Source organism: Melanerpes formicivorus, unplaced genomic scaffold, assembly GCF_026170545.1.
Source record: "Melanerpes formicivorus ecotype bairdi unplaced genomic scaffold, bMelFor1.0.p_v2 SCAF_1, whole genome shotgun sequence".
Taxonomy (NCBI): Eukaryota; Metazoa; Chordata; class Aves; order Piciformes; family Picidae; genus Melanerpes; species Melanerpes formicivorus.
Window position 1 is genome coordinate 51,383,444 of NW_027142353.1, and position 25,337 is coordinate 51,408,780.

A 25,337-nucleotide genomic window follows, 5' to 3' on the forward strand; every position below is an offset into this window, starting at 1 on the left:
AACTGTAGAACTGCATACAGGATACTGCTATAAGTTTTGTTGGTTTTTTTGTTTTGTTTTGTTGGTTTTTTTTTTTTTCTTTTCATATCATACCCACCCACCTCCCCCCAAAAACCCCAAAGCAAAACAACCCCACAAAAACCCCCAAACCAAAAAGAAACAACCTCTTTTAAGGTAGCACAAAAATAAAAAGGGAGCTTCATTAAAATCTTGAATACCTTGACTGCAATAATCAACAGCTGGTTATTCAACAAAAACTTAGCTCTTCATACCAAAAAAATTTTGGCTCAAAAAAATAATAGAAAAGACCAACAAAAAGTACAATAAACTCTCCATAAAAGATTCTCTCATGAGGCAACCTACCATATACTACTGCTAGATACCAGTTTCAAAAAAAAAAAAAACATTACATCCCATTTTCAGCACATTTTTCATAAACATGCAACTTCACTATAAAATACAAAACACTTGGCTCTCAAGAACAGCTTTATAAAGACACACTGCATCAATAAAATTTTTTCTTTGTGATTAACTTTACATTGTAATAAGAACTGTCTTTTTGCTAATGTTTATATATCAGATTTCATATTATAATGTAGTAATAATTTGCTCTTTGTGAACATCATGTTCAGAAGGAAATATCTATACACATTAACATACTACACTATTAAAAACTCAGTTACAGAATTTTATTGATACAGTAGATTAATAAAAACTGATAGGGGAAGATAAAGTGGGTAGGGTATTCAGTACTTTATTTAATAACACACTGTTAAAATTAAAATATTTTAAATCCTTTTTTTTTTTTTTTTGATTTTTCAATGCCACTAGAAGTCCAGAAAAGTCTGGCATCAATACTGAGGTGTAAAACAAGTCAAACAACTTCTTTCACAATTTGCATCTCTTGTATTATTCTGTCCAACATTGTTCGACTGCGAAAGAAAGTAATTGAGCACCTCTGATGATAGGTAGGTGCCTAAAAGTAAACATTAGGTTAAATTCATGAAGAAACAAAGACCTTTTTTTTTTCCTTCTCAACAAATAGTGGCAAAAGAAAATGGCACTATTTGTTCAACTGTTGGTTTGTTTCACAGTTAAATGTCAACAAGAGTACAAATATGAACACTGACAGATATTGCTCGAGATCAATTTTCAACAAACTGTTCTTTTTTAAATCGACAGATCCAATAAAGAGTGGGGCACTGTCAGTTTAAAGCCGCAGATAAAAGCTATACAAGCACTTTAGAAGTCAGAAACATTTAAAAAAGAACTATTTACAGTTTTCTTCTTTAGTTCGTATGTCTACAAAGCCAGCGCACATTACACTTCACAAAAATCCACAGTTAATGATATCAACATGTGTGTGGCTAAAGTTTGGGACCTAGAGACTGCAAATGCAGGGGCAGTAAAATAAGTTTTGTCTTTTGTTTGTTGTTTCAGCAACCCCATTTGCGCACTAACAGCTTCATTCAGTCTCAAGCTTTATATTAAAAGCATTCTTCAAAGCTTTCACCTGGAAGGCTGTGAACTACGTATTCACTCATCGCCTTTCCCTTTTGGAAGTTCTGCGACGGACCTGTTTGGAGACACACAAAAAATAATAACGTTTTAAAGATGCTTTTACAGAAATGTTTTGGAAAATTGAAGACTAAATATATTTTATAAGGGAAAAAATGCTTAGTCTTGCAAGAATCTTTGAGGAACTGTACACAGTATCATTCATTACTCCTTTTATCATGGGTACAAGTCTTAATGTCCAGGATGTAACTTTGACGTTACTGAACCTTGTCCTGAAGGGACAAAAAGCCTCAAAAATGCCCTGAATCAGACAGTGGGGCAGGAGCCAGCAGGTCTGGTTTTTCAGGAAATTGCCCACACTGCCCAGGCTTGTCTGAACATGCCCTGGGGTCCACGTGGGCCAGGTGCGTGCACCTTTGGCCACATTTGGAGAAAACTCATTCTATCGGTTACAGTGTCAGGTTTTTATCTCTTAGTCTTTGTTGTCACTGGCCATCATTGTCTCGGGAAAGCCCAAAGAGCCAGTGCCTTGCCTTGCAATTGTCCAAAGTCTGGGAGAAGTCACAAGCCTTGCTTAGCATCCAAGCTGTGCTTCAGTTTACCCAGACAGGCTGCAAGACCCCTTGCGGCAAGTGTTGTAAAGCCCAGGAGCAGACGGTCGAGTCTTGCTGGGCCAAGAGCAGGCAGAGCCAAGAGTCCCCGAGACAGTTTTGTTTGACTGGAAGAAGCAACAAGCACCGCTACAAACCTGAAGAACCTCTCCAAAACAGGCAAAGCTAGAAAGCCACCAAGCCCTGCAAGCCTCAGCAACAACCTCTTTTCTACAAAGCTTTCAGCTACAAAGCCTTCAGAGATAAACCCTGTATGTGCTACAGCAACAAGCTGCAGAAGCCCACAGAAAGTGAACCTGTGCTCCTGCAGCTTTCACGTGGTCAACACCATTTTGGTTTGGTTTAAATCCCCACGTGTGCCACGGGGTGCCATGATCAGTGACTAATTACAAAACCTGATTTTTGTAAGCATCTGTTAAAAGTCTGTTGGCCTAGAGAATTCTAGAGTTCCCCCCCACCTTGTGGGCAATCTCTGGCATGTTGCCAATGTTCTCTTTTTTCTTTACAGTTTAAATCGCTGTTTGTTGTTTCTGGAGTTTTGCTCATAGTGTTTGAACCGTTACATGTTCCTGCTGGTGAGGTATCTGTTCCACAACCAATTATTTCTAACCAGTAAATAAGTTTTATTAATATTTTCCACAGGGTTTTCTTAATTAATGAAGTTATTAATATTTTTGTCAATTGTTCTGCCTACTGAATATTCATTGCCTCCATACGATAACAGCCTGTACCTTTCACCTACTCAAAAATAATCCAGTTTCCTTTTTCAGAATTTTCATGTACTCAGATGCTGCAATCACCAGATGTGTCCAAAAGTGTGAAGTCATTCACAGTTATATACTTGTATTAATACTAGCATAGTTGTATGAAATAGAATTATTTTAACATGTTTGAATATGCTGGTGGTTAGACCAAAAAATAACCCCATCAGTTTAGGATTCTGTTCCAAGATTCCATACTTAATTTCCAGTATTGTGAATTTTGTGCTCCTTTTTTTGCATAAAGAAACATTATTTACTACTGTAATCCAGCTGATAAGAACAGGCCTTAGTTACCTGGAAAGTAATTCCCCTAAGGGACTATACAACTCAGGCAGACAGGTAACAAAAACTATTCAGAAGAGAAAATCTAAGATGCATGATAAAACCTGACAGTTTCTAAGAAATTCAGCTTTTCTGGGAAACAAAAGTGCAGTGCCGGTACACAATAATGACAGTTGACAACCATTCATTCTAAAGGAAGAAGGTTAAGTTCTAAGAACAGAAGTCATTCTCTGAACATCAATATTCAGAGGATACTGCAAAGACTCAGAGAAAATCTCAGACGTTTCTCTTACATTGATTGTGGAAACTTCCTCTTCTTCCATTACTTCTTCCTGGGGAATGTCATCACTGACAGGTGAACTGCTCTGAAATACATCCATCTCTTCACTGGATTCATTCTCTTTACTGGCTGCTTGTTTGGACCGTCCTGCACGGCTACAATCAGAAGAAAAATAAGTATCAGCTTCACAATATCTGTATGTATAAAGCCTACAAGAGCAAACATATTACTTTACAAGAACAGCAGCCTCAAAATTCCATGTTATACGATACTTCTGTCTTATATACCTACCCAGTTCATCCACACACAAAACAGAATTGGTAGTAGGAGGCTAGGTAATAGCATTTTCAAACCAAATTCTTCCAGGAGTACAAGTTGAACTATTTTTGCTTCTAGAGACCAAGACACATTTTTTTTAATTCACCATCAGAAAGAGGCAAAAGAAGGTTGACACAACAGTAACCAGCCAACAAGAAAAGCCAAATAGCGAGGGACTGAATTCTTGTTTGCCTTTTTTTTCCCCCTCTCCACTTCAGCAGATGTGCTACTATAGGAGTTTATACACAGCAAAACTTGAGTAACTGCACCTGTGTTTTACAGCTCTTGAAGAATCCATGTTATTTATGAAATTAACACTATAATGAACCTAAACACAAATCTTCCCAGCTAGCTCATGCCAAGACCTAGGGACAATCAGATAATCAGGATAACAATACTTTAAGCAGGACTATCAGGAACACTCAAGAGTATCTTAAATTGTCTGCTAGTCATGAGAGCTGAACCACAAGTGAAAAGCACTCATTTGCTCATGAGTAGTCGTCTGCTCCACACCTTTAAAACAAAAAAAAAGGGCCGACTAGATATGTATCCAGGCTACACAGCTGCACCCACATCACCATTCTGGTTTGGCTCATTAGCACAGCTCAGAATCAAGTCACTGAATCATCCTGCTTACTGTGGATGCAGTCTTAGTGCACCTAAAACTAACTGACTTTTTGGATGAAATTGAACTAGAAACTTTGTTCCAGGCATACAAAACAACCACGCTTCGAATCTCCAGTGGGAGCATGCAGATCCATAACAAGTGTCTTCTGATAGCATCAAAGCACACATGGTGGGAATTTTCAGTCCTGAGAACCACACTACAATCTGTACAAAATCTCTGACTTGCATATAGTAGTTATAGCACAGTGGGGGTTTCAGCATCCACCAACACGACATCCTTTGAAAAACAATACAAATTAGCCTATACTCGAGCCTTCCAGGACTGAAAGAAGAAAAGGATACAGGAGAATTATTTACAAGCTAGGTTCACCTTTCTATATATTATAAAAATAAGCCAGTTTACATGCACTAATTGGTAACCCAATTAGGTCTCAGAAATAGGTTATACACTATAGGCTCATAGGTAAAATCCCAAATTCTTAGGCCCAACCCATCCCTATGGGGTCCAGAAAGCTTTACTCATTTGGATGACATATGTCCTATCCTGTGGTAGAGTGCTACTCAGTCTATCAGATCACTTCAATTTAATGCTGCCATGTCATAAAGGGACAAGGGACTAACTAGAATGCACTTTGAAGACTGGAGAATTACTACAACCTCTTTTTTTCTTGCAGAAAAAAGACAGTCAAATTTTGTGTGGTTTGATCATGAAAAATAAAACACAAGATTTTTTTGAGTAAAATCTAGAACAGATTGAAAAACTGTGAAGCCTCAACTTACTTGAGCTGCTCATGCCAGAACAATGCATACATGTATACATGAGCAAAAGCTATGCCTGTTACTGATCATGTGTCCTGATACTTTACTTTCTGTTTAAAATAAGGTAAAGAAACATACTGAGTTCATTGATTTCACCAAAAAGTGGATCAGAAGCTACTTAATTATTTGCTGAAGACGTGTACAAAAATGTGACCTAGCACATGACCCAAAAAAAACACTGCAACCTGTTGGCATGTCTCCTCTGGATGGCAGGAGCTGTTTCCAACTCTTACTCCACTGCACATGTAGCAGTGGCTTCTGTAGTAACCAAGATACTGTTGGGACCTGTGTTTCTAGTTAGAGAGTAAAGGAGCAGAAGAGGCCTGATCTGAGGTAGAGAAAGAGAACACTGGAAAGGTCAGGTGCAAAATGCCAGAATATGTAGTCTGCTGTGAAACTAGAATTTGAATGGAGGGTGCAAGGTTGTTCAGGCAAAGATCTCTGGTATGGAAGGTCTCCAGGGACAGGCAAACTGGTACATTAAACTCCACAGGAATATCAACATGATGCTAGCTAAGCCCACAAGCTAGAAAAACAGCGTAACAAAAATAGCTAGAACGCAGATGACTAAGTAGTGCCTGAAGGAATTTATCACCAGGTTCTGGAGACGTATCTTGCAAAACTAGACTATGAGCTGCAGGCTTATACCAGTGGGCACATAGGTCCTGTCCACTTGTGCACCTCTGCTTTGCACACTTTGTGTAAGCATGTACAGAAAAGGTAGATACCTGTAGATTCCTAACAGCAGGTACATGAATATGAAGCTAGCCACAGAGTTTACCTTTATTTTGGGGCTTAATGCACCTCAGAATTTTCAAGAGCTACTATCCTTCACAGAAAGTAGTGCATTTTATTAATCTAGAAATTATTCAAGTGGATATTAAGAAGGCCACAAAACAGAAAGTGAACATTAAGGAAAACCAGAATAAACAAAAAATTTCTCCACAACACTGTTTCACTGCAGCAACAATTTGATTCCTCCTCCCCATCCAAAACAAACGGGAGCACGTTTCACTCCTTGAAGTCCTAATAAAGCCCAATCTTCAAGGCCCTCATGTGTTTTGTTGACTTTTCTCCTACAAGAGCAAAGCCACGTATTATGCTGTCTGAGCACATCAAAACGACTTGTAGCATCTTGCTCTGGTTTGAGATGCTCGAGGAGAAGTAGCTATGGAAAACATTTTAGAAATAAGAATGGCTTCTTTTTTTTTTGTTTTCTTTTCTTAACTGTCAATTAATGTATTCTGAAGTATTTCCAGCAAATGATTGTCTGGGGGCACAGAGGCACATTTTTAATTTTTGCTAAACACAAATTTAAGAAATATTCACCACTTACACTTTTTTTTGCTGTGATGGTGGTGTTTTTGATCGCCTTCCTCGTCTTTTCTGTGGCGTAGATTGTGCTGATTCAACTGTACTAGTTTCAGATGGCTCTGCTCTGTTTTGAGGAAGACCCAAATTGCAAAGTATCAAATTATAACTAATGTCCAAGAAAAAAAAACGATGCAGCTTACAAGAAGAGAGACTTACCTCTGTTGTGTTCTTTTCTGTGTCCTGTTTTGCCTGCCTTTTGGTTTCTGTTCAATGTTTTCAGTTTGTCTTTCTTCCTCCTCTTCCTCCTCTTCTGCAGCAGCTGCTGGTGGTTGTTTTTTTTTGTTTCTTTTCGATGATTTTGCTACTGGTTCTTCCTTTGGTGTTGCCCCATTATTTCCTTTGGGAGGGCGTCCTCTTCTCCCTTTCTTTGGTGGACTGTTCTGTTCATCCTCACTTTCTATTACATCTTCTTTTAGTCTTTTTTCCTCTTGCCATTGCGTTTCATCAGATTCTGAAACAACTGCAGGTCTCTTCCTTCCCCGTTGACTACCTCTAAGCTTCTGCTCTTGACCCAGTTTATTCAGGTCATCTATACTTAGTTTCTCTTCTGATTCTGTGATAGCTGTTTTCTTCCTTCCTCTAGGCTTCTCTATCTCTGACTGAAAAGTAAGATTACATCTTTAATGTTAAAAATTATACTGCCACATTAAACTCACATATGCAAAACTACAGAAACCCAGCAAGGCAAAGAGCCTTCAAGTTATGCAAGTTGTCTGCTGAGGTTGTCTACCATCTGCATTTCAAAAACCTTTGCAAAACTATAAACACATACATACACATAAAATGCCAGGCAAGAGGGAAAGATTATTTCAAAGATGAGCAGTTAAAACACTGAAGAGGGTCATGTCTTCAGTATTTGTATCCTCAGCTTCAGCAATTGGCTAGAACATCCATAACTGCATTTTTTTAAGTACAAAATTATGAAGATATAGAGGATGGGAACTTTCAACTTTTGTCTTCAGCACTGTTGTGAGCTGAAAGGTTCTTATAATTGGCTCCTATGCTGGCAGTGGCAGGGCACTAACACAGAAGATGGTGGGCAACCTGAATTTTCAGTTGTAGAAGGAAGCCCATGAATTAGTGATAGCTGCCAAAACACTGCAGTGAGAGCTGTACTAAAACTCAGCATTTGCTCTGCACAGCAAAACCCCCCACCAGATCCTTAAAATAATCACAGAATAGTTTGTGTCAGAAAATATCTCTGAAGATCATTGTGTTCCAAATATCTTGCTACAGAAAGGAACATCTTCCACTAGGATCAGGTTGCTCAAAGCCCCATCCAACTTGACCTTCAGTAATTCCAATGGTATGGCATCCACAACTTCTCTAGGCAACCTGTTCAAGTATCTTACCACTCTTGCTGAAATTTTTTTTTCCTGGTGTCCAGTCTAAACCCAGCCTGTTTCAGTTTTAAAACTGAAAACTCTTGCTTTGTCACTACATACCCTGGTAAAACAATTTTGTTTTTCTCATAAGCCCCTTTCATATGCAGACAAGGTCACAGTAAGGTGTCCCTTGAGCCTTCTCATCTCCAGGCTGAACAACCCCAAATTACTTTGTCTTCATGGGAGAAGTGTTTTTTAGAGTACTTTTTGTGGCTCTTCTCTGGACCTGATCAAACAGCACCAGGTTGGTCTTGAAATGGGGACCCCAGAGCTTGACACAGTACTCTGCATGGGGTTTCACCAGAGGGGAGTAGAACTGCAGAATTACCTCCCTTGACCTGCTGGCCACACTTCTTTTGAGGTGGCTCAGAACATAGTTGGCTTACTAGGCTGAAAGCAATTACACTAGATGACAGTAAGAAAAATGTTTGAGCAATGATGGGATCTCCTGCCAGTTCATGACTTCACTGACAAAATTGTTACCCTACACAGAGACATCCTCATTATTACCTGTTCTATTTGTTTTTGCAGTGATTGTGCACATCTGTCCTTACAGCTACATTGACCAGGTAAGCAGCTGCAGGCAAAGTTTCAAAGTAAAGTTTCTCCCTCAGGTGAAATAGTTACCCACAACTTTAAAACTAATGTGTTACTCTATGATGCAATCTGGACAAATATCCTGAATAGTTATATCTTTAAAACATGGTCTTTCTGCTTCCCAATTAAAAGTTAATGCTTCCTATAATCTGCTCTGCAGCTCCCCACCACAAAAAAAGCAAAATACAACCACAGAAAAAATAAACAAACAAACAAACCCCACACCACACAACCAAACAAAAATGAGTTCTGCATCAAGGACCTTAAGCAGCTTGCGTAAATAGTCAGAGTGAAATACAAATGCCTCAGAAATACTCCAAATGCTGAACTTCGTTTTATCACTTAGCATTATCAGTTACTAATTCAACCAATTCAAAAATTATGTCAGCAGCTGTCTGGACTATCACACTTTTCAAGGTTTACAGCTGAAGTGATGCCAGGAAGCATCAGAAGTATTTTTCCACAAGACATTCGTGATTTTTCTGGGTTTATTATAAGCCCGTTTGCTATCCCCCCAAGATATCACAGTGTAAGTGGTTACTTACACTTCAAGACAAGCAAATTTCAGATCATTTTTCTAGTCAGCTTATGTCCCAAGCAATCTAGAAAAATGCAACAGATCCACATAGCAGGAGAACAGAGAAATGTCAGAGCCTCAAATAAATAAAGCAGCACTGACATCAGATACAGGACATCCTTAAGGCATTCTAAAAATCTAATTGTAACAAATCTTATCTTGTTTTTATATTACTTTTTCATGCAAATACTCATTCTAAAATACTACAACATGTAGACTGCCAGCTCTTAAGGCACAACAAACTGAACTTTACCAGTGATACATGAAATTATTATTTGAACTGTTCTTAGAACTAGAATTATGACTTTCTTTGGTGGTTTATCTTTCTGTATTCGGACATTGTTTGAGGCTCTATTTAGCTGGTTTTATTAATGTATTAGTACTATATCTCAGTAGAAATAAAGTCCAAATAATTTTTTTTATATCCTCATTAGGAACCTTTAGAATTACTGATCTTACAGATATACAGAAGCTCATCAGTAAGAATTAGCAAGGAAAAAGCTACCACATTCAAAGGCCTACCATCCTCAACAGCTGTGGTTAGTGGTCAAACAAAACACATGTAATTTTTCCCAAATGATCCTGACACTGTAACAGAATAGCAATGACACCATTCTGCTAGCCTCTGGGCTTCACTGTTCTCACAGAACAGTGTGTTTTCTAACAGCATAGCAATGTGCTTGTTAATCATTAAGACTCTTTCACAATGTATTGGTCTAGAACTATCAGTTGACTCCGCCCTAAGAGCCTGTTGAAGACTGTATTACACACCATCAAACAGCTTTAAAATCGTGCTGCAACTTCTGCTTGTGATACCTGGCATTCAGAACCAAGCATTTTCCTGCCTTGACCTCAGTACAAGTTGCATGCAAGAAAACAGAATCCATATAGATATTCAGATAACTCGTCCTTGAACTTCAAAATCCAATGTCAAGTCATGATGCCCTCTTGGTATTCTAGATAATCAGAGAACAGTTGCTGTCCCTTACAGATTGTGAAAGCAAAACACATCTGGCTGGAAAAGGAGAAAATTACTTAGCACCAGTGATGGGAAAAGACAAAAAAAGAATTGTAATGCATCAACATTGTAATGAGGTATTAATGCTTTGAGGGCTACAAGCAAGAAACCATGTACGATAAAAACCTTTCATAACCTCAAAAAACAATCTGAGATTCCAGACAGGTTAAACTGCTCTCCTGAAACTCCAGTAGAGCTGATCATCCTCAAACTAATGCAATAAATTCTTCCAAAGCTGGGTTTCAAGTAAACATCAAGAACACAAACATTAAAAAAAGTCTTCTGTGTACTGGGGTGTAGAAGTCCAAAGAAGCTAGCAGATTGAACAATGTCCTACACGCTGCTTCAACAAATCCTGACAATGAGAAATATCATGGAGTGATTTTCATCAACCTAGCTCCAGTTGAAGCTACTTCTGTCAATATTACCAATATTCTGAAAATCATAACTGGTAATCTTGAAAGTGTACAGGAGTTGTAAGATGCAAAAGCAATGCAATGTACACATGAAAACCAACCAAACCAAACCTTTCTTCATTGCGTTCTCATACTCAACTCTTAAGCACATTTTACAACGTCCCTCAGTCTCCCAGAATCATAAAATTGTGTCAGTTGGAAAAGACCTGTACAATAATTGAGTCCAACTATTATCCAACTCTGCCAAGTCTGGTACTAAACCATGTCCTTTATCACATCTACCCATCTTTTAAACACCTCCAGGGATGGTGACTCAACCACCTTCCTGGAAAGCTTATTCCAGTGTTTGATAACCCCCTCAGTGTAGAAGTTTATTCTAGCATCCAATCTAAACCTCCCCTGGATGCAACTTGAGGGCATTTTCTCTTCTCATAGAATTATAAAGGTTGGAAAGACCTTTAAGATCATTCAGTCAAACCCAACTACCATAGCCACTAAACTATATCTACAGGCTTCTTGAACACCTCCAGAAACAGTGACGCCATGATCTCCCTGGGCAGCCTGTTGAAACCACTGTCTGACCACTCTCTCAGTAATAAGAAAGTAATGTCCAATCTAAGCTTCCCCTGGCACAACTTAAACCCATTTCCTCTCATCCTACTGCTAGTTACTTGGGAGAAGAGACCAACACCAGCCTCACTACAACCTCCTTTCATTCAGGTAGCTGTAGAGAGCCCTCTCTTCACCAGACTAAACAATCCCAAAATGTCTTTCCTATACTGTAGTACTCAGAACTAAACACAGTACTCAAGCAGGTACCTCACCAGGGCCAGGTACAGGGGCACAATCACTTTCCTACTCCTGCTGGACACACTGCTTTTCATACAGGCCAGAAAGCCATCAGCCTTCTTGGCCACCTGGGCACACTGCTGGCTCACATTCAGCTAGCTGTCCACCAGCATCACCAGAAGGTCTCCCCTCAGCCTCCTTTTCTCCAGACTAAAGAACTCTAGTTGCCTCAGCTGCTTCTCATAAACCCTATTCTCTAGACCCTTCACCAGCTTCATTGCCCTTCTCTGGATGTACTGCAGCACCACAATGTCTTTCTATTAGTGAGGACCCCAAAACTGAACACAGTACTCAAGATGTGACTCATGTTCAGCCAGCTGCTGATCAACACCCCCAGCTTTCCAGTCACTCTTCACCAAGACTGTAGAATTTCATATGGGTGTTGTGACTGAAGTGCAGGACCGAGCACATGGTCTTGTCAAGTCTCATGCAATTTTCCTCAGCCCACCAATCCAGCCTGTCTAGATCCCTCTGTGGAGTCTAGTCCCTCTGTGTTCCTACCCTCAAGCAGATCAACACTCCCTTCCCAACTCAGTGTCATGGGCAAACTTACTGAGGGCTTCATGTTTCAGTCTATTTTCACAAGTGATACCAAGTACCAGCACATTAACTTTTGTTTTAAAGTCCTGGTGACTTTAAATGGAACATCTACAACACAACCAAACAGCTCACCCTTACAAGATCAGAGTCGTCCCTTTTGTCAGTTTTCTTCCCAGGTAAGGGCGAAGACAGCGTGAATTCTTCATTTTCACTGTGATCCATTTCAGTACTGTCAAGTCTAGAATGAATGAACATTTATTCTCCATGTTAATACAGTGGACAATCATTTAAAAAAAACATTCAGATCTTAAGAAGAAATCTATTCCTAAACCATCAACAATCTTGCAGAAATAACCTTTCTCTCTGGCCACTACAGCCACATATTACAAGCCAGAACACCTAAGTCTCAAGACAAAGGTGTCAATCACAAGCCAAGCTGAATCTTCCTTTATTCACTGGGAAAGATGAGCAGCTTTTTGAAACAGAAGAGCCTTACTGAGTTTCAAGAGATCTGTACTTTTGTATACCTTTGCATACACTTTCATGTACCACTCAAAGATTCCCCCCAGACAGACCTGCCAAAGCACATACACTTTTCTGTGGTGAAGGTTTAGGCAAGAGAACAGTAGATTCAAATTTCAGAGATTAGTTCATCCCTCAGCTTTCTGTTGTTATTTAGGGCAGCAATTTCATTTTCATTTCAGTCTCTACACATGTAAATATGGATAGTAATACCACCTGCATAGGTAAAACACTGCAGCCTGCAGATAAAAGGCAATATAGAGAAGCCAATACACAAGCCATTTTGTTTCATCTGCCCTGGGGTAGGTAGAAGCAGCATTTTAAAGCAGCAGTGCACATTTTAAAATTAAAATGAACGTGCTATTCAAATATGCAAACTCTTAAATCTCTGCCCTGGCAATTGCATAAACTGAGAGGAAAAGTCTCACTTCTACAAGTACAAAATCTGTAGTAACTGTGATGTAATCAGAAGCTCCATTTTCATACAGTGTCTTAACAGATGCAACCTTGGTTGTATATATTAAGACTGAACTGGAAACTACCATGCACACTGCATCATTACCATCACTTCCAGAAAACTTTTCATCATTGGTCAAAGCAGTAATCAGTTTAACTTAGGTGAACTGGGGAGACCATGAATATGACAGATAATGTTAGGCTGTGAGTGCAGCATTTTTTTAATGAACTGCATGTAGAACAATATTTGGCTCAGATTCATTTCACTGGATATAGAGAAAAATCTAGATTCCAACCTGTCCTTAATCAATAATATATTTTGGCATATGAACCTGCATGACTGAGAAGAAATAAGCCTGCAGAGAGTTGAGAAGTGTTTCTTGTAAAACACTGAACCACAATTAGTATTATATATTAGTCACAGAGGTACCAAATGAGGAGTCTCATTTCTAAACATAGTGTTTCCTTATACTCCTGAAGTAACATGAGAAATTATGAACAGAGGGGGACTACAAAATGTCTAAATATCTGTTAAAAAAAATTAACGATAAAGTGACTTTCTGTGAAAAAATGAATGTGAGAAGATACAGTAACTGCTAACTCTAAAACCTGACACAAAATAAGCTATAATATTTGAAGATGGATAACTAGATTGGTGCAGCACTACAGTACATTCCCCTCTTCATCACAGAAGGAATCTAAAAATACTGAAATGTTTATCTGCAAAGAACAAAGTGCAGGACAGGTTTCTAGAGAAGGAAGACATAGAAGATCACCACAACAGCCTACCAGTCCTCATTATCTATGAGGTGCTGATAAGACAACATCAGGTCATGAGAGAGATAAACACCATACATCATATATATATATGTTTAAAAAACCAGTCAAGGCTGTCCTTCCCTCCTATAGCTAACTCTGGCTATCATCTAATTCTGGTTATTTTTCTGGGGGGAAGGGGGGTTTGGGGGATTCCTACCCCCCCCACCCCCCTTGCTGTTTTTTGGTTTGTTTTCTTTTTTTCCTTTTTCTTTAAAGAGTATTTATTTCTGATGTTAGAAAGCCAAATTCATGGTTTCAGTTGTACCAATATGAAACTATAACTTTAATTCAAAATAAGATAACAGAATTCTGTTTCTCCCTTCAAAAACTAAGACATTTTTGACGTTTCCATTACAAGTACTTGAAATATCAAAGCTCCTTTGTTGTCTACCAACCTCCCTTTGATCCTTCCTGGAGAGCTTGGATTTGAACTGCTGCTGGCATTGCTTACAGTTTCCATTCGTGAAGATTTGGATTGAGACTGCTTGCCTGCTGACGAAAGAGGCTTATTAACTGCTCCAAGAACATTGGCTGCTTTGGGCTGAAACCAAAAATATATTTCCTTTATTTTAAGCTACACATTTGGATATTGTTTACATGCACTATGCTTATAATATTCACAAATTTCACTTTCTGCAATAAATACCTTAATTTTAACAGCGATAAACATTTTCATATGAAAGTTACAACAGATACCAGGAAGAAGCTGACAAAGCTGTAATCAAATAGCTAGCTACCACCAAAAGCAGTATTATTCTCTCTACTATTTTATCTTGTTCCCTTCTCATTTGGTACTACTGGGTGCTCACCTGACCTTGCAGAAAACCACCTCAGCCTTTTGTGTGTAGTTTGCGTTTTGCTGATCTAGCTGCCTGAACCACCTCACCATTTGGATCAGATAAGCATCTGTACTGGCAAAACAAAAGCTTCTGATACTTTGTGCACAGATTTTACAATGTTAGGCTTTTAATAGGTGCCGAAATCACACTTATACCAAAGATTCACTTTGCACTGAGTACAAGAAAAACTGCATATCCTTTCCAAAATTAAGTCTTAGAGAACAAAATCCAGTTAAAAAATTAACATTAGTTTAGAATTTACCCTTCATCAATAAGCAAAACCAGAAAGAGCTCAAAAGCAAAGAAATATTCGGATTCAGACTGGACTGGACTGGACTTCCAACCAAGGCAGGAGTAACACTTAAGAGCCTGCACTAATAGCTCCTCCCTTACCACAGAATCTATACTTGAACCCTTGCTACCCTTGGATACTGTTCCCTGCTTATATACACCCCACTAACATTTACTCAAGCTCATCTTCCATTCCCAGTAATAAAAGACTCCCTAAATCAACTCTAATTTCACACTGCTCTCAAGATGAAGAAGCAACTGAAAATGTTTGATGGTTAAATACACTTCTGCAGTTTGTTACAAAATTTCAGGACAACAAAAAAGTATTTAGAGAATCTGGCACCAGAAATTTAACAGAACATAAAGTCTACCTTAACATTTCAAAATAGTTACTATTAGGATACATGAAGCTACTGCTGACAGCCCAGAGAAGGGCCACTAAGATAAAGAAGGGACTGGAGCATTTCTCATGTAAGTAAAGTCTGAGAGAGCAGGGGCTCTGAACTAAACATCCTCCAGAGGTCCCTTCCACCTTCAAGCATTCTGTGATTTTCATGATATTACAAGCCATGTTTCTTTTTTTAATATTGTCATAGTACACTTAATAAAGTTCAGGGCAAATTAACAAGAATGTTGTCTAAAACCAGATGAGAAAACTTAATACTGACTGCTGAAGCTGGAAGACACAGAACTTCCTTTCAAAAACATATGCGTCTTCAGTAGGAAGTGAATCTTTACTCCAAATGCACAACATAGTGACAGTAATACTCCAAATGCACAACATAGTGACAGTAATACTCCAATGAATAAATGTTGGGTTTTAGTTTCTAATCAAAAACATGCTCCTGTTTTTCCTAACTTGCATTGCCCTTCTATTAGTCACTGACTACCTTGCAGCTGATGCTTCACTAGCAAAGTTAAGTGTAATGAAGACGCTGCTCTTTCATTTCTTTTGCAAAGTACCCAGTGAGTGTTCTGTCATCTGTAACAGGATACATTAATCCAGATGCAAATCAAAATTTGGCTTTTCCTTTACTAGATTTTAGTATTATTCTAAGGAGTACCCGGGTTCAGCTTTAATGAAGAAAGAACAATGCCATTCTATACAATGGACATTTAGAAAGAACAAATGAATGTAACCAGAGAACAGTCAGTTATCTTGTAAGATACTGCAAAAGTGTTCAGCCTTGCCAAAGGTTCATGAGATTGTTAAAATAACTGTTACTAGATTTTTCCATAGCTGTCACTTCATATTTAATAGTGCAGTCTTCTGCAGAAGAAAACAGGTTAACCATCTTGCAAAATTGTCAAATATTATGGAATTTTATTCTTTACTCTTTCAAGACAACAGGCTTCGCCTAATATGACCACAACCCAGGATATACAGTAGCAGTTCTCTCTTTACCTAGAAATTTCTACCTGTTTACTAACTTTTGAGTACATAAATCCTTTGGGCATACATTTTCTTGAAGTGTTTTATCATCCACATTTTGTTTTCTTAAAAAAAGCCACAAACAAAGCAACAGCAATCAAAACACCACAGCTAATACAAATAAAACCCAACAGCGTTTACAATAATAAAAAACAACGAACAAAGAAATGTAAAAAAACAACAAATGAAAGAAACCCCCAAACCAACCAAACAACAAACCAACCAACCAACCCAAAACCACCAAACCAAAAAAGGAAAAAGCCAAACCCCCCTGAAAAATCCAAACTCACAATCACAGATAACACCAAATCCAAAACTTCCATACCATACACACCTTTCCAGGAGTGAAAAAGGACTTCATTTCCGGAGGAAGATAATTTTTGGTGTTACTGAAATTCTGTAAAGAAGCAGGGAAGGGGAAATGAAAAAAAAATCACTGCACAAGGTATAAATACATTTTGGAGGTAGTATTGCAAGATTTTCTTTACCTCATTTATGCTTTTGAAAATTTAAATCTGAACAACAATAGCTTCGTGGAGGAGGGAAGTCAGTGTACATGCACTTATGTAATTATATATGGAAACATTTACACACATACATACATTTTCAACTACATTATAATAGAAGTCTGAAGTTAGAAGAACTCTTTGAAAAAAATGCACTGAATTACAACTAAAAAAGATGCAAACAAACTTATCTCAAGAAAAACAAGATGCCAAGATATACCTTGTCAGGTTGAGTAAAGTATCTGGCTGGAAGCACAGGGTCTTTAGGGGATTCCAAACTGTAGGTGGTACTCTTTGACATGATGATATTCATTGCTACATCACAGACTGTGTATAGTTTCTGTAAATAGTAACATTTTAAAAACCAAACAAAGAACATTTTAGAAGTTCATCATAACTCTTGAAAAAGGATTATCTTTAGAGCACAGAACTACAAGAACTCAGTTTAAAAGCAATATTCTTAAACATGTACATTAGCCTGCATCTTAAACAGCATATCACAGGGTATTAAAATAAAGGAGCAAAAGACAAAAATCACTGTCAGGCCCAGCAGTTGAAAACAATTAGATTTCATGACCTTTCCACACTTAGGAATAGCATATGTCATGACTTGAAATAATAATAAAGTTTTGTGTTTGGGAAGAGCACTCAAGTGACAAATATGTACATGACACAAAAACCTCAAAACCAAGATCAGAATTTCATACACTCACTACATAATACGCATTGGAGACATCTAATGCATGCATTTTTCTTCCAATACTAAGTTTACTCTTGCGCTTTTAAAAGAAAATATTATAAAGCACTTCAGTGGATGATTTAGACAGCAAAAACTAAAAACTCTGCATGTATTTAAAGTTGGCAAAAGTGTTTAAGACCAGGCTGGATGAGGCTCTGGGCAGCCTGATCTAGTGTAGGGTGTCCCTGCCCATGGCAGGGGGGTTGGAACTAGATGATCCTTGTGGTCCCTTCCAACCCTGACTGATACTACGATACTATGATAATCTTACTGAGACAGAATGACTGCAAAATATTACAACTGCCCTGCAGATGCACAAGATCTACTGAAGCACAGGAAAGTAACTGTCATCTTAATTACAATCAATGTAATCATTACAGTATATAAAGTATCATTTCCCACACACCATCCTATTGAAAGACATTTTAGAGCTGACGTGTAAACAAAAAGCAGTTCACTTCCAGAAGCAGGCCAGAATGAAATGCAACTTCTAACCAAAAGGTATCACTTACTTCATTCATTTTTGCATCATCTGGTCCTTGAGCATCCTTAGTCTGTTTGATATTTTCTACCATTTTTCTAATAAATGCATGACTATTGTTTTCATTTTTAGCCATCAATATTTCCAGTATGAACCACAGGCACCTTAAAGAGAAATGCAGTACCCCTCATGAGTAAAAAAGCAAAAGAAATTATTTTTAAAAGCACATTAGAGGAAGTGGTTTAGTCTAGATTTTACCAGCATTATGGGAAACCAATTCTCTAGGAAAAAAGAAATTAAGATGAGCAGGAAAAAAAATAAGTTTCCCTGTAAGGTATCACAGGGCACTAAAAAAAGCACACATACTATTTCTCACAACCTTTCATGGAAATAACTGCCATCTTTAATTGATGTGCACTGGCCAGCATATTAGTGTACCACAATGAATTAAAATTTCACATACAGTTATAACAATCTAACCCTGGAAATAACACTATTAAAAGCTTCCTTACTCTTTAATGTCCTTCAGTTGTTCAATGTCCTGGACTTTGACATAGTCTGGATCATGAGCTAGAAGATGGATAGTATATGGAACAACATACTCTGGTAGAAGTGACAATAGTTTCTCTGAAAAGCAGAAAAGAGATGCATCAGAAGAAAACACACCAAGAAATATGCTTTTCTACTACAGAGGAAAGAGCAGAATTCAAGTTCAGTATACATTCAGATAAAGTATAGGCACACGTTGGCCTATGATTTCTTTGTGATGTTGCATCTCATGGTTGATGTGCAAATGTTTCATGCGTGCAAAAATTAATTATCAGCAGTATTCTGGTCTGCGTGGTTTCTAGCTACCTCAAGGATATAGCTACAGTAACCCCCTACTCCAAATCCTTTTCTCAGCTCAAAGCTGATATTCCAAAAGACCTTGCAAACCAGAAGTGGAGACAGATCACAAAATCCACATGAACTGCAAGACGTGAGAACAGCACAACTTCAGGATAAGCTATCATTCCTTCTTTGGACATTCCACGTGCAGCCTTGCTGTCAAAAGAGCTGAAAGAAATGCCCTTTGCAGGGCATTCAGATTGCCACAACGTTCTCCAAACCCACAGCCTACCTTATATGGGATAGGAGGTAACATAAAATCTCTAACAACATAATAGTGGGCTGAGTTTGAAAAACTCAATCCCACTTGAACAGAGCATCCCAGCTATGACATTCACAGAATTATAGAGTGGTAGGGGCTGGAAGGGACCTCTGGAAATCATCTAACCTAACACCCCTGCTAACATAGGTATGCCTAGAGAAGGTTGCACAGGAACAAATCCAGGCAAGTTTTGAAAGTCTCCAGAGGAGGACACTCCACAACCTCTCTAGGCAGCCTGTTTCAGTGCTCTGTCACCCTCACAGTCAAGTTTCTCTTTATGTTCAAGTGAAACCTCCTGTGTTCTAGTTTGTATTCACTTCCACTTGTCATATCACTATTCCATTGAAAAGAGCCCAGCTCCATTCTCATGATCTCCACTTTATTTATACACATTGATAAGATTCCCTCTTCAGTCTTCTGTTTTCCAGGCTAATAAGACTCAAGGTCTTGGTCTCTTCTCCTAAGACAGGTGCTCCAGTCCCCAAATAACCTTTGTAGCCCTCTGTTGGACTCTCTCCACTAATTCTCCATCCCTCTTGAACTGGGGGCCCAGAACTGGACACGATACTCTAGGTGTGGCCTCACCAGGGCAGAGTAGAGGGGTAGGAGAACCTCCTTCTACCTGTGGCCACACATTCAAAGCATTTAAAACTTTTTCTAGCATCCTTTGAGACTTGCAAGTAGTCCTAAGCATGGATTGCAGGAGCAAGTCTTTCCTACATCATGACAATTAGATGGCATAGCGTCTTTGAGGATACAAAAAGCAAGGATTGTTGCAAAAGGCCCTCTCAGGAGTCATGATCACAAAATACACATTCCATAATGTAATGAGCTAGGTTATACTATGCAGAGTGAATTCTGCATATCAGAATAAAATAGGTCATACCCCACAGGGCAAGGACAAACGGACAGGTAGCACATCTACAATCAAAAATTACTGGTTCTGTTAACTTAATGACTAAGAAGAATTAGAGGATGTACAGTACACCAAACTCATTAAACCTGTAGTCTGTAAACATGGAAGGTATGCCAGTGTTGTATGTATAATACCATGGTACAGGAATCTGACCTCAAGTGCTTGCATCAAATTCCAAGTCACAGTATTAAGATGCCTATGGATAAATACTTGAACGTCCATGTGAAGGAAGCAGGTAAATTCCTGACTCTGCTTTTGGGGGGAAAAACAAATAATCATGGTTTTGAGCTAGTGAGTGATCATGAAAGACATGACCAAGTCTGGAAACATCTTTTGGTCAGCATTTAACTATCCCATAATAGGTTATACAAAAGAAGTCCAAACAAGTGTAAATCACTACATATAAGAATACATGCATTTAAAATAAAAATTCAAATTATTATGAGATGTGCTTGAGAAATACCACACACATCAAATAACTACAGTGCATCATTACTGCAGATTTCACAAGGCTAACTAAATAATTGACATGCGTAAGTCAAGTCTTAATATATCTCATGGTAAAAGGTCTGCATAAATAGGAGTAATGTACAGCTTCATCAAATATCTGGATTCATTCCTAATAGCAAGGAAGGTGTTCAAAATTCATAGAGGTGCACAGAAGTTAGTGCTGTCAAGTTCCATGGATACAAATCTAGAAAGCGTTTGCAGCTGATGAAGGTAATTACCCAGAGTAATCTCTCTACTATACAGAGTGCAAGCCATCATGAGATTTGAGAGTAATAAAATCGCCCAATTTCTTTCCTTTTCAAGCTATATTTATGTAATTGAAATCCAGTGTAGTTTGCAAAGCAGTTTAACATGTTTCAGTTGGGAAGGGGTCTGGAGCACAGCCCTATGAGAAGAGGCTGAAGGAGCTGGGGTTGTTTATCCTGGCGAAGAGGAAGCTCAGGGGAGACCTTATTGCTGTCTACAGCTACCTGAAGAGAGGTTGTAGCCAGGTGAGGGCTGGGCTCTTCTCCCAGGCAACCAGCACCAGAACAAGAGGACACAGTTTCAAGCTGTGCCAGGGGAGGTTTAGGCTGGAAGTTAGGAAGAAATTCTTCCCAGAAAGAGAGATTGGCCATTGGAATGTGCTGCCCAGGGAGGTGGTGGAGTCACCATCACTGGAGGTGTTTAAAAAGAGACTGGATGAAGCACTTAGTGCCATGGTTTAGTTGATTAGATTAGATTAGATTAGATTAGGTGTTGGGTGATAGGTTGGACTTGATGATCTCAAAGGTCTTTTCTAACCTGATTAATTCTGTATTCTGTATTCGGTTGACATTCCATTATTAACTTTTAAAACATCCTTCACTACTTCAAGCACTGTCCTGCATTTGAGACAGCAGCTGTTTGTGTAATTAAGTAAAATAAAGATGTGGCAGGGAAAAAAAAAAGTAATTACGATTTCAGAACACTAACAAAAGTGGCTTGCCTTAGACACATCCCAAGCAAACCAGCCCACTATTATTAGTGTTTAATTAGCAGCTTCAATAGAATGCTCATCAAGAACCCATGAACTCAGTGTTTCATTAAATTCCTGTCTTGTACAATTTCTAATATAACTATAGTAAATATTCCAGCTGGGTCCAGAAAACAAAGTAAAGGAGATCCAGACCAAATAGGAAGAGGACAATTATTGGCACAGATTACATTGAACTCCTGTCATGACAAAAAAGACCAGCAAAAAAATATAATAGTATTTGCACAATTTTTTTCTTCACCACTAAGGAAGGAAACACAATCTGAAAGGTAGGGTAGCTTTACCAGCAGGAACTACCAGCACTTGTGTCACAAACCATCGTGACAAGCCTTTATGAACATTTAGGAAAACAACTTGTTAAAAAAAAACACAATAATCAGAATCATAGAATCAGTAAGGTTGGAAGAGACCGCCAAGGTCATCAAGTCCAACCTGTCACCCAAGACCTCATGGCTACTAAATCATGGCACCAAGTGCCACATCCAGTCCCCTCTTGAACACCTCCAGGGACCGTGACTCCCCCACCTCCCTGGGCAGCCCATACCAATGGTTAACAACTCTCTCTGTGATAAAAAAACCCAAACCAACCAAACCCCACTGCCACAAATGATGCAGTCAAGTTTCCCACATTTGGGGAAATCTCAGGGGTCAGCACACCTGGAGTGCAAAGGATGAGCCTCACCCTGAGAAAACCACCTGCCTGAGCATGGTGTCTCCCCTGCCAGGTAAGTATCATCTTTGCTCCTGTATTTTTCCCCTTTACTGACTTGCAAGTAAAAGCCCAGTGTTAAAAAACAAAGATTCCTATGCAAGACATGAGTCTCTACCCAGATCAAACCAGTAACAGACACACAAGCAAAACAGGTCTCTTCTTGAGTGGCTTCAACTCTGAACAGCCTTTAGAGAATTTATGAGGCCTGAGAGCAATTTCTGATGGCCTGTAAAATGTGGAGGTCAATGTGGAGGAAAGAGGCATTTTAGTGTCTGGTACCAGTCTTTAGGAAGTTTTTCCTAGGCAAGTTTTACAGAAGTTTACCATCTTTTCAACAAATGGAGAATGACAGGCACTATTTAAATAGTAAGATCTTATCACAGCTGAGCTTTGCTTAAGGTGCAAACAGTTCAAGACATTTTATCTGTTAAAAGCTCAGACTGGTAAATCTAAATGTCTCAAAATTAACATTGTAATGCTCAAAAAATCCTGCAAACCAGACTCCTCACTGATTACAGTACATATCAACTCAATGGCATTGCTCAAAGGAAGTCTTTTGGCAAGGACCAAAGGGGAAAAAAAAATAATAAAAATCGTCAGATGCACATTGAGGCCCTGATGGATAAAAAGAAATCACACACAAAGGCTTCTCATGTCTTCTGCAGATTTTTGACAATAACTTTGCTCCATCTACCTTCATATAGTTCAGAAATCAGCAATTACTTTTAATCATGTAAGAATTCTTATACTTTCCTCCTACACAACTGGAGTTTTCAACTTTAAAGAGGAAGAGTCTTATGATGACTTAAAGGCATTTGCCCAATGGATTTTTGGGTTTTTGCATGTTATCAAGGAGAGAGAACAGCACTGCTTCTTTTCTTTCAAAGACTAATTAAGAATACACAAAAGGATTTCTCTGCGCACTTAGTATCCTGAAAAGTTTCATCAGAGAATAAGAGACACACAGATTGTCATGGCTCATACAAAGTCTGTGATCCATAAATGCAGAAGGAAATCAGTTATCTGGCAGCATCTGTGAGATTAGATTCACAAAACAGAACTGGTCTATCCTAAAAGCAAAATCATCAGTAATCTTTCAAACAACCAAATTTTTCCAAAACTGTTATTCAAATAGCCCACAGCTCTTGATAAAGGTCTACTTTTTTCCTATGACCACGTAACAGTGTTCTCATGATGTAAGTGGGCTGCTTTGGGTAAGTCACAGGTAAAAGGACTGATTTAATAAAAGAAAAAACAGCTAACATTAGTATATCATTACCTAACAAAGCACTCCCTCAGCAAGACTGCTAGCACTTGGAAGAAAACTAGATAAAGTTATTCTGAAGTGCCTACACTATGGCCCTTTACCAGTGTAAGACAAGAAGCTACTCAATACACCAGCGCAAAGATAGCCAATTTTGTACAGCATTTGTGTGATTATGGTTGCATATTACTAATTACTGAAACAAAATTCATCACTGTCACTTTGCTTACAACATAATTAACCATTCAGTTCAAACAGTACACGTTACTGCCTTGAAAAGCCACTTCCAATAAAGTAAGTTTTACAGCTTTTAACAAAACTCAGAAAGATCTCAGAAATGTCTGTTACTTTCAGTTTTCATTTGATACTGCTAAGTGAAATTTATAGCTGTTCCATGTATAAAAACCAGAAAACCATCCCCAAAGTCAGTCACAGACTACTCACATTTACATTTGAACTATAGTACTTGTACCAAAAAATGATTCCTCTTCTCTTACCACTAACTGCTGCATGTTGCTTCAGATATTCCCTTCTGACATTTATGTTCTTCACAAGGCACTGCCTCGCATGAGCTCTCCTTTCTTTCACGGGATCTTTCGCACACAGTGCACAGATAGCCATATATTCTAGTGGCAGCCGTAGTCTAGAAAGGCCTTTGTGAAGTTTCTGAGCAAATATTTGTCTCACTTGGTAACATTCATCCTATAAAAAAAACAAAAAAGGAAACAAAAGTGTATAAGTAATAGTAAACTTTTAGAAAAGTAATACAGACTGTGAAATAAAACATAGGAGCCTGGGTAAACATGATAAAACAAATTTCAGACCTCACAGCCACAGAAGCATGAGAATTATGAGAATGCTTTTTAATGTCAGTTCAGAGCAACTACATTGAATTAATCAATTGAAGCTTCCCTTTAGCTCAGGAGAAGAGTAACAATTTAGAAGCTGTACACGAAGATATCACACTCAGGACCCAAGGTCTAATGTAGCACAGCACTGAGGCACAGAGTTAATGAAATTATTTACAACAGCACCAATTGCTTTGTGGAACCAAGGTCAAAGATCTGTACCAAAATAGTGCTTAGCCATCAGCAATCATCATGTTGATTATACTAGGGCAATTTCACAAATACTCATCAAGACGTTAATATTAGGAACTGAACAAAACTCAACAGATTTACCACATAAAGTCAAACACTGAAGAGTGTAGTACCAAGCATTTCCATTATACTGTGGAAACTTGTGAACTACGACTGACCATGGAAGGGAACAACCCATGTCTAGTAGCTGACAAATAAGAAAGTAAAATAATACAAAGGTGGTAAATGCATTTCTACAGTGTTTTAAAACAATTAATTTCTAGAGAAGTTATGAACTTTCAAATTGTCTATATGAAAATAACCTACAGTCACCATTCACTATAACACAAAGCATTTAGTAATACAAGCCAAGGAAGGCTAACAGCAGCAGGTGCAGAAAATAGCTAAACCAAAGTGTACAGAAAAGCTTATGGTAAACCAAAGCCTCCAAAAGAGTTTGGCATATTTGATCTGCCAAAACCAATCAACAGAACATCAAGAGGAAATATTTCTCTCTAAATAAAAAACAAAATAAAGCATTAACAAGAGTAAACAGCTTTTAAAGTCAAGCCAGAGAAAAATTGAATTTCCAGCTACCACCCAACCTGAAGTGCACAGATACAACCCAGCCACT

At 38.4% G+C, this 25,337-nt stretch overlaps 1 protein-coding gene and 1 non-coding gene across 4 annotated transcripts in view; both read right to left on the reverse strand.

The window, feature by feature from the left end:
• Positions 1-675: 675 nt before the first annotated feature.
• Positions 676-25,337, reverse strand: part of PDS5B (PDS5 cohesin associated factor B) — a 115,672-nt gene continuing 91,010 nt past the window's right edge. The window contains exons 25-35 of one of the 3 annotated variants that reach the window (XM_068143030.1): positions 24,122-24,326; positions 18,570-18,684; positions 18,089-18,221; positions 17,058-17,177; positions 16,666-16,728; positions 14,165-14,310; positions 12,111-12,210; positions 6,747-7,189; positions 6,553-6,654; positions 3,466-3,607; positions 676-1,576 (exon numbers count right to left, since the gene is read on the reverse strand). In XM_068143030.1, coding sequence (XP_067999131.1) covers positions 1,541-1,576; positions 3,466-3,607; positions 6,553-6,654; positions 6,747-7,189; positions 12,111-12,210; positions 14,165-14,310; positions 16,666-16,728; positions 17,058-17,177; positions 18,089-18,221; positions 18,570-18,684; positions 24,122-24,326 — 1,605 coding nt within the window. In that variant the 3' untranslated portion in view covers positions 676-1,540. Of the gene's footprint in view, positions 1,577-3,465; positions 3,608-6,552; positions 6,655-6,746; positions 7,190-12,104; positions 12,211-14,164; positions 14,311-16,665; positions 16,729-17,057; positions 17,178-18,088; positions 18,222-18,569; positions 18,685-24,121; positions 24,327-25,337 lie in introns of all 3 variants that reach the window. The other 2 variants (XM_068143020.1, XM_068143038.1) reach the window with 2 other exon arrangements.
• On the reverse strand, positions 22,221-22,381 carry LOC137445192 (U1 spliceosomal RNA). Its single transcript, XR_010988358.1, has one exon. It is a non-coding gene; the product is annotated as a U1 spliceosomal RNA (small nuclear RNA).